The sequence below is a fragment of the Lutra lutra genome, chromosome 1 (genome assembly GCF_902655055.1).
Source record: "Lutra lutra chromosome 1, mLutLut1.2, whole genome shotgun sequence".
Classification (NCBI taxonomy): Eukaryota; Metazoa; Chordata; class Mammalia; order Carnivora; family Mustelidae; genus Lutra; species Lutra lutra.
Window position 1 is genome coordinate 199,926,189 of NC_062278.1, and position 17,573 is coordinate 199,943,761.

The 17,573-nt window shown below is 44.7% G+C and overlaps 1 protein-coding gene across 4 annotated transcripts in view; it reads right to left on the minus strand.

Annotated features, from left to right (window-relative positions):
• The window catches only part of CACNA2D3 (calcium voltage-gated channel auxiliary subunit alpha2delta 3), an 880,032-nt gene that overhangs the window by 89,156 nt on the left and 773,303 nt on the right, over positions 1-17,573 (minus strand). For all 4 annotated transcript variants that reach the window (XM_047691716.1, XM_047691706.1, XM_047691725.1 and 1 more), the window contains 3 exons: positions 11,647-11,708; positions 10,610-10,654; positions 2,065-2,127 (listed from right to left, as the gene is read on the minus strand). In XM_047691716.1, coding sequence (XP_047547672.1) covers positions 2,065-2,127; positions 10,610-10,654; positions 11,647-11,708 — 170 coding nt within the window. The remainder of the gene's footprint in view (positions 1-2,064; positions 2,128-10,609; positions 10,655-11,646; positions 11,709-17,573) is intronic.

Genomic DNA, 17,573 nt, shown 5'->3' on the forward strand with positions numbered 1-17,573 from the left:
AAAGAGAGGAGGAAGAAGGAGATGACATTTCACTGACTGAACGTGGAGCATTGCCAGTCTCATTCCGGGGGCAATCTGAGTCTTTCGCAAACCCTGTGGGTGTGAGCTGGTGCTAGGAGCTAGGACATTTGTATCTTGTGTGTGTAAATATGCCAGGGTCAATGGAACTGGTTGTTAGACGAAGAAGAATTATCCTAATTGGGGTGCAGGAAACCAGACAACATCAAACAAGCTGGGCAGAGCTGGCGGACAGGCTCCCTGGGTCAGGCTGTGGGGTCTGCACCCTGGAGAGACACAGCCAGGAGCAGAGCCTGCATGCATGTCCCTCCAGGTCCGAGCACTTTACACTGTTGGCTAGATGAGGACTGACCATGGAAGATATCCACCATGCCCTTCCCCACCCTGGCATGGGACCAGGTTCCCATCTCCCCCCTCCACCATCATGGCAGGATGTCAGGGCTCCTCCTCACAGGTGGTTAACTTGGGTTCCCCCTCCATGGATTCTTGGATGTCTGGGGGCTTCTTCTCTCAGCCGAACAGACACATTACCATGGACCTCTGGGCTCACTGCTATCTCATCTTTACCAACTGTCCCTGTGTCCAGTGATGGTCAGCATCCAAGGAGACAGGGTGGGGCAAATGTGATTTCTGACCCTGTATGTTTTCCACCCACCACAAGTGTATTTAAAAATTCCACAAGCTTTTCCTGGATAAGAAGGAAAACTGAAGCACGATTCCACATGTGACCTGGAGCCAGCGTTGATCAATTAACAAGGCATTAAGCTCAGACTCCTTAGGGACTTAAGGACAATTAACTAATTTATTTGGCATTAATAGGGCCTATTGTACTGTTGACTGCTAAAGAATTTCAAATGATTTTTTTTTAAGACTTTATTTATTTATTTGAGAGAGAGAGCGAGAGAGCGTGTGCACAAGAAGGGGGAGCAGCAGGCAGAGGGAGAAGCAGGCTCCCCGCTGAGCAGGGAACCCGACACGGGGCTCGATCCCAGGACTCCAGGATCCTGACCTGAGCTGAAGGCAGACACTTATCTGACTGAGCCCCTCAGGTGCCCCTCAAATGATTTAAACGGGACTTCATTATAAAATGGTCCTCAACCCCTCCTTTTACAGAGCCCGCCAGGAGGCTTGGGCAGGTCACGTGATATGCCCTCCATCCCCAAACTAGGGAAGTAAGAGAACGAGCACCAGAGACCACGTGCCTCCTTCTCTAGTGCTACTTCATCACGTCATACTACTAAGCACGCCTGTATTTTACCTTCTTTGAAATTGCTAATTTAATTTGTAATTCCAGACAAGGTTCTTATGCACAAAGTTTTAAAGGAAAAACCTGTTTTCTCTAGGACAATGCTATTGGTTTGGACTCCTATTTTGATTTCCAAACACAGTAGAGATTTCTGTGCTTGGCCCCATGGCCTGGTTTCCTCCCATCTCTTTCCCTCCTGCCCCACACTGCGCACACAGCTCAAAGGAAGGAAGAAAATTCTTTGCCTATTTCTGGATCCTTGTCCCTCAGTGTGAGAGCCCAAGTTAATCCCTGAACTCAGTTAACTGATTTTTAAAAGGCAAAAACCAGAAAGAAGCCATAAAGAATAATTATGTTGTAATATATATGTGTGTGTGTGTGTGTGTGTGTCTGTGACTGTGTGTTTGTATACATGTGTGTGTGTGTGTGTGTGTCATGTATGGAAAAATATCTAAATATCAAAAGAAGGAAACCTCCTTAAAATTGCCCAAACTCTTTGAGGCACCTCTACCCTTGAGGCAAAGAGTTCCTATAAATTGAACATTTTATGAGTGAGAAAGCAGACCCTGGGCTCTGCCCCCACCTCCCCACCCCCCAACTGGGAGGTAAAAACTCTTTGGGCCCTGCTGAGAAGTAGGCTATGACATTTTTAGAGGGATAGAAATCAGGTTTTATAATCTCTTACTATTACCTCTTAAATATAGATCATTGACTCAAAGTTTTAACACTGTCCTTTGCTCACCCTCACTGGAGAACGTCATGAGCTCCTTACTCAGAGCCGGTAGAAATTTCTCACTCACCTGTGTATAGTCTTCAGACACCAGAATAAACCCATTATTGTCTATGAGGTAACAATTCACAGTCTAGAAAATAAAAAAAGACCACAGTTTCAACTTCAGATCCTCAGACCACTTTTACACAAAATGACGTACTTCCAACCTGAGAGAAACCTCTTTGAGGTTGTTTTGGGGGGAACTGGAAATGCTTGCTGGCTCTAGGAGTTCAGGCCATGGCTAAGCTAACCCCAGTGTCTACTTTGTCAAAATAACAAACAAAAATCAAACACGAAGCAAGCCTTGAACGTCCCAGATTAGGATAAAGAGAACACACATTAAAACATTAATTACATTTAGTCTTCCTTGGTTTTTTTTTTTTTTTTTTTTTGGTTTGTTTGTTTGTTTTGTTTTCCCCTTTCTAGGACCAGAAGACTATTTCCCAGGAACAAAGTGTTCACAGGCCCCGAGCCTGTATTCCTGGTCGTTGAAGTACAGGCTGTTTTGAAAGCAAAACGCCAGCACAATGTCATTACCCTAATGATGTATTAATGAAAACACTGTGTCAGCTCAGAAGACCATCAGGGGACCAGGTAATATTTTTTAATTTGTTCATAGACTTAGGCAGGGGGGAAGGGGCAGACTTCTGTTAAAAGGGCCCCTCAGGTCTCCTAAAGGTTTTCAAACTGTGTTTTTAATTGGGAGCTGGATTTGGGGGCAGGGCTGTTAGCTTTTGGTAGCTCAGACTTATAAATTGTAGAAAGCAAGGTAAACCCAAACCTCTGCTTCCCCACACTACTTTAATCTCAAGTGAATGATTTGCTACAGGCTAAGTTTTAATTATAGTGCTGCGGAGTTTAAACTTCAGGTTTAATTCTATCCTTGATGTAACTCAGTTTCTATTTATTGCAACTTTACATACTAACTACAACATTTAATGTGTACCATATCGTTACCCAGAGCTATGATCCCCCTAGCTCCGGGCCACCGCAGCACTGTTTGCTACCTATCCAAGGAGCTGGTTTTAGTCGGGGACGAAAGTCCAGCAGTGAGTTGGTCCAAAAGATTCACCCTTTATTACTAGGTTGTAGTGAAGAATCATCAGAAGAGTAAAAAGTCCCGTTGTCACCTTTTATAAAGGAATTGGCTGCTTTGGTGAGCCATAGGGTTTTTCTCAGTTATCCGGAGGAGTCAGAGTGAATAACTTGGGTAACCTGGTTCCACTCTTGCTATCTGAAGAAGCTCTTAGCTGTATGGACACTACTTGGGCCATACTGGGTGGGAACCTTGACAAACTCTCCCCATTTTTAGGAGACAGCATGATGAAGAATGCAATCCCCCAGAGCTGGGCAGTCCAACGTCGCAGCCGCCAGCCACATGCAGATTTAAATTCAATTTTATGTGAATTAAAACTCAATAACATTAAAAATCTAGTTCTTTGGGTGCACCAGTCACATTTCAAGTGCTCTGATCTACCTTGGCTGGTGATTATCCTTGTGGACATTTCCATCGCTCTAGAAAGTTCTCTCGGACGGAACAGCAATCTTTTAGGTTATACTAGTATTCCTGCGAGTTTTAATATAGCCCACACTGGGTCGTGTTAGACAAATCCATATCTTTGCTTATTTGAATGTCATGATCCTCGTTTTGCAGGTATAGACTCTGAAGCAAAAGGAGGTTAACCTCCACTCAATCAATAAATGCACAAGGACAGGAGTGACCTCCACATTTGGATATTGACTAAATCCTCCCAGTTGTTTAGAGAATCAAAATCATCATACCACCTCCTTCCCAAATTATAAAATTAGTCCCTAATCAAACATGCCTGGTCAGTTAGTACTCTGGCTAGACCTCTACATATTTGGTCACTATCTTTCCATCTAATGTTGTAAATACTGGATAATACAAAGCAGGCACGAGGCAAATAGATTAAAAAGTCAAGTGAATATCTAGAGAAAGAGGGAAGATTCCATGAAGTCCATGAGAGTGATGTTGGAGATCAGCTCTGATCACAGCGGAAGACACAGGCACATCGTGTGTGCACATCGGACCTCCCAGGGCCGTCTCGTGGAGCTCTGCTGGGCTGTAGTTTAAACATATACTAGCGATCCACTCGTGTGGGTCAGATTAGGCTACATCGTACCAGAAATGTTGGGAAGAGGAAGCGAAGGGCCAGCCAAGGCTCCTGGGGCATTATATGCCTAGGCTTCCACTTTCTCCAAAAATGCTTTAGATTTTGCTCTATAAGCGGGCATGGTCTCCTGGGTAAGGACTAAGGAATATAGCTTTGGTTTCTTCTATACCGAGTATCAGTTGACATTTATTTTTTGGGCTATGTTTCCACTTAATGTTTTTTTAAATTCACTTCTCCCTCCCCTACTCCCCCTTAAATTAGGATTCCACAACAAAAACCTGGTGGCAGAGAAGACGCACAGTGCTGTACCATGCTTATTTATGGGTAGCTTGGAATTTCAAGTTTACACTGATCATAAAGAGACGTGGTTGCCTATTAAGCAAGAAGTAGATAACTGTTGATATCATGATTTACAAATCACTGTGAAAACCAAGGTCAAATTCAGGATGCTGTTGTCACTGATGGTCTGAAATGTGTCATCTGGTTTTCAAGACAGGCAATGCTGTTGTGTTAGGTCAATGTAGTGACCATGATGATTTCCTAAATGGACCTCCCTGCCAACAAGTGCTTCAATTAAATGATTATTGGTGAGGGCAGTGGAGTTGAGTAAGCCCATGGCAATAGGTGAGCACAGTACTGGGTTATGGAATGGTTGGGACAGGATTGCCAGATTCCAGGCTGACTGTTTCCTCTATGTCTCTTTACAATAAATTACATTCAATGTGGTCTTTTCCATACTCTACCCCACCCACCCCCAATAAAAGAAAATAGAGGAGATTTTCAGTTCCCTTCCTATGCTATCCACCCCACCCCCCGCCCAATGAAACCAAGCATCTTAGAAGGTGCCCACTTCCCGCCCTGTCCCAAGGGAGGACAGATAGGCAGAGGGGCTTGGAGGAGCTCTCAAATTGAAAGGTATTGCAAGTGCCTAGTCCACAGCCACCTTTGATAAAGCATGTAGGGATGAGGTTGTTTGGGGGAAAAGAAATGCAAAGACAGAGGAAAAAAAAGAGGCAGAGAGAACTTGATTTTTAAAAAAACGTCTTTCTTCAACTACTGGATAGCTCAAGACTGCTCCGAGAAGTCTGATTCTTGCCCCAAAGGCAGATCAGGTAGAGACCTGAGGTTAGAGCCCACAGCTAGGCCATGGGAACCGGGCAGCCCCGGGTGGTAATGAAAGCCACTGAGGAAGGGCACTTGGGAGCAAGAAACACAGCACCACACTTATGTTACCTGGAAGGTGGTTTTATCCCTGAAGCTGACATTCCTGGTTTGGAATCAGAGACTCTGACAATTGCTATCAGTGTGACCTTGAGCGAAGTCTTTTAGTACTGTCTCAGTTTTCTTAACTGAAAGATGGAGGTAGGGACAACTCTTTCATGGGTTGTTGGGAAGATTAAATGGAATGATGAGTGTAGAGGGCTGAGCACAGTGTAAGATGCACGGGGCATAGTAAGCCGAGAACCTGTGGTCATTGACCACCTACTACGTGCCACCTTCGTAAGTATCCTCATGCTACAGATTCAGAGTTTCTCAGAAAGGGAAGCTGTTCCACAGTTCACTGTAAGAGGTTGTGCAGGCAAGGCTGGCTGAACTTTGTTGCTTTCTGTTTTGCCTTTTCTTTTGGCGGGATGCCTTCTGCTGGCTTTGATTGGTGCAGGCTGAGCAATGATTTGAAACAGCTCCCTTAGAAGCTCAGTATCATCCTGCCTATTGTTTTCATTTGTGAGGAGTGTGGGAAAGACAGAGATAGAATAGGGGAGGGCTGGTTCTTCCACCTGAGGGTGGGGTCTGGGTCTCTGCCTTATAGGCCCACGGAAGTGCCACTCCTTCTGACTTTTCTCCAGGTCTCACACTTTCAGCCCTGATATTTGACTGCGGAACAGACTGACCCTAACTTCACGCCACATGATGGTCCTATTTATCGTTGGTCAACTAGGCTATCAAGATACTGTCTTTAAAAAAATTTGTTGCAAATCTGTTATTTTGGAAAGAAGTACTTGGTAGGATCTTTCATGCCCTTGCCCTCAAGAGCTACTGCACCGATACTCAAACCCCCTCCATGCTGGGCTGAATGGTTCCAGAGCTGGAGGCACCTGGTTGCTAGGATTTAGCCCTTCTCCAGCCTGTCCTCCTTCGAGGAGGTCCTTCAGATTCCAGAGGAAATGCCTGTAAGGTCTTACGAAGTCTAGGCATGATTATTAAGCTCGATTCCTTTGGGACAAGCAAGGGTGGAAGCTGCATTTGAATATGAAGTTTTAGATCCACTCACTGCCCTCAATAGCTCCTCCAAACGTCCCAGTAGAAGAGAACTTTCTCATCTTCCAGTCTCCCTGCAAAATTTTGGTGCTCTCATCAGGAGATGGTGGCTGTTGGAAAGGTGAGTGGGAGAAGGAAATGAGAGGCAGAGACAGTAGTACCCCAGGTCAGACTGAGATGAGAGGTGCGCACCACTTTCTTTCTCTGCTTCCATCTGAATGCCAACCACGTGTCCATAGACGGCAGTAACCTTGGTTGCCTCTGTGCCTTATACGTGGTGTTCTCTGCCCGTGAAGCTCTTCTCATGCTTCAGGCACTGTTTTCAATGCCATCTTCTCCTTCTCCCTCTTCAGTTGACTTACAAGTTATTTCTTCAGGGAAGTCTTCCCCCACCGCCCCATGTTTGTTTCATGGATTAATTCACAGTACTTATCACAGTAGATAATCACCTACACTTATCTCCCCTGCTAACCAGTTCCGGTAGGAAAGGAGCCACTTCTGACTCTACTTCCGATTGAATCCCCAGGGGTCCACCGGCTAGCAGGCACAGGAAGTCTCAGTAAACATGCTTTGAGGGAATGAGTGAGTCTCTGAAGTCGACATTAGCCCTGGATGGAACGGAGCTCCTTCAAAGCCTTCAGTCAGGCCCACTGCCAAGCTCTCCAAGGCACATGGCTCAGGCTCTGCCTGGATCAACCTAATATGTATACTCTTCAAGATGGGAAGCCATCTGGACATACTGACTCCACCCAGCAGCCTACGGCACTCCGGTCAGGGGCCAGGGAGTCCACTGATGGGGGAGACAGAGGGGCTGGGATGGGTCCAATGCAGAGCATGTCTGATAAGTCAGAGGGAGTTGGGCTAGCTCTTCAGCACAGTGGAGAAGGCAGAGCATGTGAACTTAATGAGCCCCCACAGCTGTTTTTAATGGGGCCCTGATCACTTGAGGGAAGTTGGGGGAGAAGGAGGGACATGGTCTCAAAGGCTTAATTAAAAGTCCTGAAAGTGGAATGACACATGAAAAAAGTCTGCTGAAAGGGTGGGAAGGGGCTTCGGTGGGAAGGCAGGACTGGCATTCCCATTTTGAACTATGTCCACTAGTTGCCTGAAGCCAAACTTAAGAGCCAAAATGGGAGATGGTTGATAGTTTCACAAGTGCAAAATGAGGACATATGAGCATCAGATCAAGTTCAGAAATCAGAGCAAACTCAATGCTTAATTTCCCAAGCATGTGAACATTTCCATGACCATTTGTATGTGGGCTTATCCCAACAACTACTGACGAAGATCGTTAGTAATGGGGAAGGTGTGCGTCTTGTGCTCACTATGCCCGGGGGAGACTACAAAATGCCTAGTGCGTATATGCCATTGCTGTCTGAGTTTCAGACTCAAGGGAACCACTAACTCTCAGGGAAGAAAGAGTCTGCAGACATTTTTGGTTTACAGCTGACCCTTACTGAGTGCTTACCATTTGCCAGGAACTGTGCCATGCTTTTTTTTTTTTTTTTTTTTTTTTTAATTTATTTGACAGGCAGAGATCACAAGTAGGCAGAGAGGCAGGCAGGGGTGGGGGGAGGGAAGCAGGCTCCCAGCCGAGCAGAGAGCCCGATGGAGGGCTCAATCCCAGGACCCTGAGATCATGACCTGAGCTGAAGGCAGAGGCTTTAACTCACTGAGCCACCTAGGTGCCCCCATGAATTTTTAAAATATATTATTTCATTCATTCTTCGCCATTGCCCTGTGAGATGAATATTCCTTTCCCCACAGAGAGGTTCAGATGCTTGCCCAGGGTCTCAAGGCTGTCAGACTCACACTTTGAAGCTAGTTACTCTAACTCCATAGCCTGCCCTTTTGAACCTCCATGCTGTATCATCTGAGAAATCAGCCACTGAACAACAAATATATACTGGGTGTTTCTAACTCTAAGTGGCACCCTTCCCATTTACTTTTATATGTACGTATGGATACAGGAAAATTACCCTCTCTGGTTTTATTCATCAACTTGTTTAACCTAGTATTCAGTTTTCATCTCTCTATCCATCCAACCTAGTAACTGATCAACCAATCAGCTATCCAAAACATTGTCCATCTCACCAGCCAACCAACCATACACACAGTCACCAACTAACCAATGAACTATCCTTCCTTCTCTTGCCGTGAACTGGGATTAGTAACCGTACCTCCTGTGCAAGCGCAAGGCTTAACGCAGGGCCTCGTGACACTGAACAGTGAATACTACCACTGAGCTGTGTTGTCTTGAGCTGAGTGCTCCAATAGGATAATAAATATCTCAAAAGTTGGAGGAGAGATTTGAGGCTGCCTGACTGTCTTAGGAATGGCATTCTCGAACTTAATGAAAGGGTATTGATCATAAAATAACACAGGATCCTCTTTCCTAAGGGAACATTATTTTGATCTGATGGCCAGAGAAAATTGGGCTTCTGTTGAAAAGCTAATTGGCTTTTCCTCTTTGGATAATGATTCATACAATTATGATCTTTGGGGACCGAACATTTGGTGTTTTAACTCCATTCTGGACTCCCTTTTATATTTCTCTCCTTGCTTTTGCCTACTTTTTTGAAATATATCTCTCATTTATGCTTTCTTTTTTTGTTTTTTTATAAGGTTTATTCATTTATTTTAGAGAGATAGAGAGCACACACACCCCAAAGTGAAGGGAGGGGTAGAAGGAGAGGGATGGAATCTCAAGCAGACTCTGTGCTGAATGCGGAGTTTGATGTGGGGCTCAATCTCAGGACCCTGAGATCATGACCTAAGCCAAAATCAAGAGTCAACCACTTAACCAACTGAGCCATCCAGATGCCCCTCTAATTTACGATTTCTATGTTGAAATGAAATTTGGTTAGGATTTCTTGAATCCCTATGGTAACCAGAAGAGATACAAATATGATTATTTGTAAGTTCCAATTTATGTACTAATGTTTTAGCTGATGTAGAGAAAGACAGACTACCTGAGCCATGATGAAAGGCCATAACACACCTGCTTGCTCTAAAGGCGGAGGGCGTATGAGATTGAATGCTGTAAAAACATAAATCGGATGGGTAGACCTATGACAGGGGTACATTTTTTTCTTCTATTTCTTATGTGTGGGATTTGAATTCATCTTCCCAAAGAGTGACAGAGAGGGAGAGAGATAAAAAAAAGAAAGGAAGGGAGGGAAAGAGTTGTGGGAGGGAACATTACGCTAGAATGAAAAATTCTGAGTTTTCAACTCCTTAGATTTTCAGCCCATTTATTACATGAAATTAAGCAAGTCATTTAATTTCTCTCATCTTCCATTTCCCCCTCTGCCAAATGGGATGATCATTCCTCCCCATTTCCTTGGGTTGTTATCAGGATGAGAAGAGAGAACATATGGGCAAAAGCTTTGAGAACTAATGCGAGCTTCAAATGGCAATGAGTTTTATCATTTCTTTAAAAGTGCCAAAATTAAAAAAATAAATAAATAAAAGTGCCAAAATTCCAATAGTGCTGTCCACAGGACATTTATGATTTATTTACTTATTTATTTTTAAATTTTTTGAGAGCGAAAGAGTATGGGTGGATGGGGGGCGCATAAGAGAAGGGGGAACAGCAGAAAGAGAGAGAGAGAGAGAATCTCCAGCAGGCTCTCTGCTGACCATGGAGCCTGATGCAGGGCTGAATCCTAGGACCCTGAGATCATGACCTGAGCCAAAATCACGAATCAGATGCTTAACCAACTGAGCCACCCAAGCACCCCTCAAAGGGACATTAAAAGCACATTTTCTTAGCTCTCATAAACTAGCTGGGGAAGGGAAGGGAAGGGAGAGGGAGGGAGGGAAAGAGAGGGAGAAAGGAAGGGGGGAAGGAAAGAAGGAAGGAAGGAAGGAAGGAAGGAAGGAAGGAAGGAAGAAGGAAGGAAGGAAGAAGGAAGGAAGGAAGGAAGGAAGGAAGGAAGGAAGGAAGGAAGAAGAAGGAAGGAAGGAAGGAAGGAAGGAAGGAAGGAAGGAAGGAAGGAAAGAAGGAAAGAAGAGGAAGAGAGAAGAAAATGCCCTTACGTGTTCTGGAGCTTGAAGCTTGATCAAAGACAATCTGTCAGACCTGGCTGCATTTACAGCAGCATACCCTCTGTAAGAAGGTGCTCTGTGTCACCTCCCCTTGACCAGGGCAGAAACAGGGCCAAGGGGCTATCTTACCTCATCATCACAGCTGATGGAGCATTTGCCATCCAAAGCAGCACACTGTGGGGTGGGGAGAAAGCAAGGGGGAAACGTGTTACTTGGACATTCCAGCGTCTGCTAAGGCTGTCACTTAATTATTCAAGGACAGGTTACAAGAAGTTCTTGCCCTTTATGCAAATGCCAATTTTCATCCAAAGGGAATCCTCCAAGATGTGTCTCGTCTACCTTCCCCAGGATCAACACCAACTCCAAATAGTAATAAAGAAGACAATTTTGGGGGTAACTGGCTCTTTTTCATTTTAATTTATGTTGTCTACTTTAACTTATATTGACATGCCATATTGATATCTTCTTAAGATCTCAAATCTTTAAATAATAAGAAGTATAATTGTGACATTATTTAATTTTAAATTAATCCCAATGACTTAAAAAAAAAAACCCACAAAACTCCTGTGTTCTTAGTCTATAGTTTCTTAAAGTGTTTAAGAAATAATATATCATTCCAACAACTAGAATCAGGCAAAATTGCCATCTCTGCTGAATTACTAAGCAAATACCACCGAGACTACTCAGTCCAGAGAATACAGTGCAAGGAAAGAAGGTTCCCAGATTCTCCAAAGCAGAGAAACCCTCTGGTCAAAGAGGGCAGATGCATGCTTAGTCAGATCCAGTTATGCAAAGGCCTTCCAAAGTGCAATAAAGAAATTCACAAATAAATTACCAGGCGTCACAAGATTAGAAAAAAAGTCGCTATGGAAATTCACAAAAGTCCCCAATAGATAAAGGGGAAACTTCTCCTTTGGAAGGTCACTATCTCAATTTCACAATCAAAACTGTTTGTAGGAGCAAACTGCTTGCTTTCCCAGCATGGGGTGTCTAACGTGCTGACAGCCTTTTATTTCGCAGTGAAATGAAAGGTAATCTGAGCAGCCAGCAGTTCATCTGACAAACATTCATCGGAAATCGGGCACTTTTAGGCTCTGGGTACCCAAACGCAAACACCTGTGTAATAACAGTCCCACTAATGCTTCAATACGCTGATTATACCTTACCTGTCTGCTGGCGGTCCAGAACTTCCTCTGGAAAAATTCAAGTTTCATCTGGATGCCTACAGCTGGGACACATTATAAATAAAACAAGGCATTAGAGATTCCTTCACACAATTATTTAAGATTATCATGGAAAGTTATCTGTCCTGGCAAGAAACTAAAGCGAGCCTATCAGATAAGAACACTTAAAAACTAAATTTACAGTGAAGCCTACAAACTAAGACATTTCATCTTTCAGGTAAGGAATTCTCAAGTTAATTACACTCGCAGAGCTTTTGACACTGAACACAGTGCCGATGACTCTTTGGAGACACGTTATCTGTGTGTTTCTCAAATTCATACACTTGCGAACATTTCCCTCCCCAACCCAGGCTAGAGACAGGAACAACAACAACAAAAAAGTGTATTTAGAAACCACTGCTTCTTCGGAGTTCCTGTTCTAGTTATTAATCTATGAACCCGCATGTCTAAAATGTATATTATGCATGTGTTTTTGAGATAGAACATTTGGAAAGCACTTGTCATGAGGCTGGTGTTTGGAAGTGAGTCACTTTGCTATGATGTGACTTTAGTTACACTGGCCCCCCAGTATCCGCATCTCGATGAAGATGATTTTCCCTCCCCAGGAACTTTGGGGGAATTTTGCAATTCTGTTTGACTGTGAAGGGCTCCCTCGAGCAACAGTGCATGCTGGTTCCAGTGAGAAAAATGTACAGAAAGAAGAAGTTTAGAAAGTGACTTGAAACTTTGGGAAGAGGCATTTGGTGGAGCCTTAGAGCTGGGACATGGACAAGCTCACAGTGCTTCTCTCGACGAAGCCAAAATGAGGTAACTCTTGAAACCATTTCGGAAAGTGCTCAAGGCAGAGCAAAAAGCTCATCAGATGGTGAGAAGATGTTAGAGGAGTCTCAAAAGACAGAGTGAGACTCTGGGCTGGAAACACTGGACCTCACACGGGACACCACTTATCCCAGTGCCATTTTGCAAACTTCAGTCCGTTGCACACACCCTCTCCAGTTCTTGTCACATCTGCACACCACCAGTATTGTTATTTATCTTTGCACACTTTTTTCTTTTACTAAAATACCTAAAGTAGCTTCAACCTAAATAATAGTTCCTACCAAAGGAAATACACAATTATGAAAGGAAAAAGTTCACTCAAGATGCTTAAAATCTTGCATGCTGTCATGTTTGACCCCCCCCACCCCTACCCACTTAGGTAACCATTGCCATGCCGATGTCAGGAAGCTGCAGATTCATAAAGTGCTGGGCTGTCACTTTTGTAACTATCAAGTGCATTTCTACTTCCTGGAATTGTTGAAGCAAGCCCTGAGACTTAAGGTTGACTGGGGTATGTACATTTGGAGGGACTCATCTTCTGCCTTTGGACTTAGCATGTCAAACTCTAGGATAAGGCCTTAGTCAACTGGCTGTCGAGGACCTGCCACAATGTGGCCCACTTTGTCAGACGACAACACAAGCTGCTCTTCCTAGCACCGGAGAAAATCTCAGAGAATAACCTGAAGGAACCTGATTCTGGAGACTGATGGCTGCTTACTGTGGTTTCAAATAAATCGTATCTTCCAAAACTCCTGATAGGCCGTATCCTTGTTGGGGATGAGCCAACAGAGGAAGCTGTGGACCAGGCTACAGGCTGGGTTTTGCTCAGATCCCCCAGTGGGCAGAGGTGAGAGCCTGCCCTTAAGAAGGGCTTGCAAGGAGTATCTCTGGTTCCACCAAAGACAGGGAAGGACGGCAGAAAGCAGACTTCAGGACGGACAGCCTCAAATTGTTGTGACATCCACTCCCTGGTATCAAGGAGGAGGGTGGAGATGAGCTTCTCTCTCAATGTTCGTGTGTTTTCTCCGTGCAGCTTACCCCCTGCATGCCTCCCCAGCCAACTCTTCCCAGCCTGGCAGTCAGAATAATTCTAAGGCCACTTCTGAGGGCTATGGTCAACAGCCATGGCAGGCTTTCAGACACTAAAGCATAAAGCAGAGGGTTTCTTAAAAGCGTCATCCTACAGTGGACTTTCCATGGTGTTTCTTGTTCCAGCAGCCCGGAGGTGCCCCTGACCCACCCATCATCAGTGGAGATCCCCATCAGTGGCCCGTGCCCTTTCTGAGAACCCCTTTCATTCTTGGATGGAGCCCTCCACATCCCCCGCCCCCCAATTTTCACCTCCCTAATGAAGCTCGCTGCTCCCTCCTGGGTGTTTATCCATCTCACATTCCTGAAGCCTGCTATCATCTGTCCCTTCCAGCCTGTACCCCAGCTCCTCAGAGCGCTTTAATCTTTCCTCCTGAGTCAGCCCCTCCGTCCCATTAATCATGCAGGCTGCTTCTCTCTGATCCCCCTCCAGCGGGCTGTGTCCCCTCCCTGCGCCCGATGCCCTAAACGAGACATGGCTTTCCTCGCTCCTCACTCACCCCCATCTGGGCGGTGAGGTCAATGCCACAGGGCTTCCTCACAGTCCCGACTGCCTCTTCTGCTTGGCTTTACCCCGGCTGTGTTTTTGCTGGCTGACCCCGCTGCCCCTCCCAGCCACTCTGGCCCTTGGCTCCCTGTGGCACATCTGGATGTGTAGCCTTTCCACCTCCAAGCTGACATGCTTCTCTATGATGGAGAGAATCACAAGCTCATGGGCAAGTCAGCTTCATGACCGTTTGCTCGGTGGCCTTCCCGGTGCCGAACTCTCAGCTGGGTGCTAAGGGGAATGAGAGCACACGCTCGTGTGGTGTCTAGCTGGGGAGTAGCCATGTGGTAAATGCAATGTCAGAGGCTCCCCCCCAGAGGAATCTGGGGCACAGAGGATGGAGGGGGGTGAGCTGGCAGGCGCTTCGGGTAAGGCTACACCTGGAGACCCCGCTGGCAGGAAAAGGAAGAACAGAGGAAAGATGGTACTCCAAGTCCAGACACAGCACAGGCAAAAGGATGCAGCTTTTTAAAAGACCCTAGTGCCGGGGCGCTTGGGTGGCTCAGTGGGTGAGGGCCTCTGCCTTCAGCTCAGGTCATGGTCCCAGGGTCCTGGGATCGAGCCCTGCATCAGGCTCTCTGCTCGGCAGGGAGCCTGCTTCCTCCTCTCTCCCTCTCTCTTTGCCTGCCTCTCCCCCTACTTGAGATCTCTGTCTGTCAAATAAATAAATAAAATTTTAAAAAAGTAAAATAAAAAAAAAAAAAGAAAGAAAGACCCTAGTGCCTTCTGAGGCTGAAGGAATGGGGCCGGGGGACATCATGGTACAGACTGAGGTCAAATGACTAAAGGACTTGAATGTCGGGCCAAAGCGTCTTAAGAGTATTCTATAGGCCCTTGGGCCAGATTCAGCTTCCTTTTATAAATAAAGTTTTATTTGAACACAGCCACACTCATTTGTTTCTATACTGTCTATGGCGTAACAGCAGTGTTGAGTTTTTGCAAAGGCACCTGAAAAGCCCACAAAGCCTAAAATACTATTTGTCCCTTTTCAGAAAAAGTGTGTTGACACTGCTACAGGATCTAAAGAGCCACTTAGGGTTGACCTATATTTCAGAAAGTCCACGATGGAAACCTTGAAGAGGAAGTATGAGGGAAATGGCCCAGACAGGGGGAGACCAGAACCTGAGGGGTTAAGCAGCCACAGCCCCTTGCTGAGTTTGGCTAATAATCTCTTAAGCATGAAAATGATTTAAAGTGAGAAAAACACACCAAAAAAAAAAAAGATTAAAAAAAAAAAAACAGAATTAAAATCCTCCCACCACCACTACCACCGCCAAACAAACAAAAAATGCCTAAAAGCATCCTCTGGCCAGTTCTATTCAAGAAAACAAACATGAGCTTCCACAAACAGAAATTTAGATTCCTTTCATTATTTTCCTTTATTTTTCTTTTCTTTTTCTTTTTTCAAGTTTTATCAGAAGAAAACTCATCTATTCCTTCAGTCCCACTGTCCTCCCCTACCCCCACATATCCCAAATGGAACCTGAGATATTTGTCATGCCTGTCTATTTTGTTCTTCCAACAACATTTTAAGCCATAACAGTGTATTCTGATTCAAGTCAATCTTGCTAATTTAATAAGGAAAACAAGGACAGAAAATGCTTTAGTGAAACCCAAGTCCCAAAGAGAATGCAGAAAATAAAAACACCATTCCTGGAGTTTGAAATTTTTTAGACAGTTCAGAAAATCATCAACATTTTTCTCCTGTAGTTCTTGGTGCTCCTTACTTCCATTTGATTACAAATGCTCTCAGAGTCCCTGCTAAGGGCTTTTACTTTGAGGATGGAGCAAGAGCCCCTTTTCCATCCCAGCATCTTACTCACCTTCCAGGAGTGGAGTAGACCCAGAAAAATACAACCTTCTCAATGGGCCGGTACTGTGTGAGCCTCTAGGACCTTGACTCTGAGATACTGGGGTGGTCTTTGGAAACCAGCAAAACAACAAACTCATTGTTATGAGAATTCCCATCCCAAAGAGCCCCATAGAGACTATTCAGGCTCCTGGAGCACTGACATCACTTTTGGTTTGAATTGTTCAGGTTACTGTTCCTGGAATTCTCCTCAATACTTGAGGAGGGCCTCAGTACAGATTTTTAGCTCAGCAACGCAGACCACGTAACTTCAATGAAGTATGTGCCTAGCTTTTTCTTTCCTCAACTCTCTAACTTCCTTACAACCTTCTCCCCCCCCTCCCCCCGCCATTTTCCTCCTCCATGTTTAGCAGAAACCTGGTATGTGCGAGGTAGTGGGTATACTGAGATGACGATGTGACAGCCAGGGATGGGGACCTGCAGAGGGCAGTCAGATCACTGAAAACAGGACAGCTCTTCAGGATTCCCAGAGCAGATAGAAATAAGCACAGAGCCTCACCCACCTAACCATGTAGTCATCTCATGTACAGAATGTCCATGACTATTGTTGCTTGGATTGCGACAGACAGCTGACCTCAAATGCTCCAGTCCTGTGCTTTCCAAGTTAGTGACTATTTAAATTCAAATAGAATACAATTAATAATTTAGTTCCACAGTTGTACAAGTCACATTTTCAGTGCTCAGTAGCCACATGGGGCTACTGGTTACTGTACTGGATCATGAAGATCTAGAACATTCTCATCATCACAGAGAGTTCTATTGGACAGCGATCGGTGGTAACAGGAGCAACCACAGAGAGAAACTGGGTATTGGCACTCCTTAAGGATCAACAGTAAAGTTCTCCACAGACCTGTTCATGCTACCTACTCCCCAGAGGTGCAAAAAAATGAGGATGACTTAGGTACAGAGGATTTAGATCAGATAGAACTGCCAGTGTGAGAAGACCTGGATTTGCAAGGGGAAGTTGGTAACTAGTTTGAGAGAAACCCAAAGAAATCAATGCAATATGCTCAATGTGGCTACCACCCTCAAGATTTATTTATTTTGCTTTATAAAATTTGAGAATACAAATTACATTTCCAGTGCTATTATATTCAAATGCATTCAAGATGAAATCATGCATGCATCTCATATCAGGTTAATAGACATGCATTCAAGTGTAATCTGAGACTCGCCAAAGAACAATGTTACATGTAAAATTAGAAATAAAATAACTTTTTCATATTTTATTCATTTAGAAATAATTTTCTGTGGGCTTGGCCTCAACTTGCAACATACCCCTAGGAGCACAAATCCGGTTTGTAAAATAGTGCTCACCATGCCTGGCATGCAAGCTCACACAAACACCCCTACTTCCATTTGCCCACTCCTCTAGCCATACAATATATTCCCATACACCCTAAGAGCTCATCCAGGAGACAGAATAACAATCCAGCCACCATCAGAGAATCATAACCAAGAACATTCTTACCAAGAGAACAGGATTCGAACCCTGTTTCTAAGACTGCTAAGGATGTGTGCGAAGGATACATTGCTTCCCCTCCCTGTCCCTGCAAAGAGAGTCATACTAGCTTTAGCTTCTGA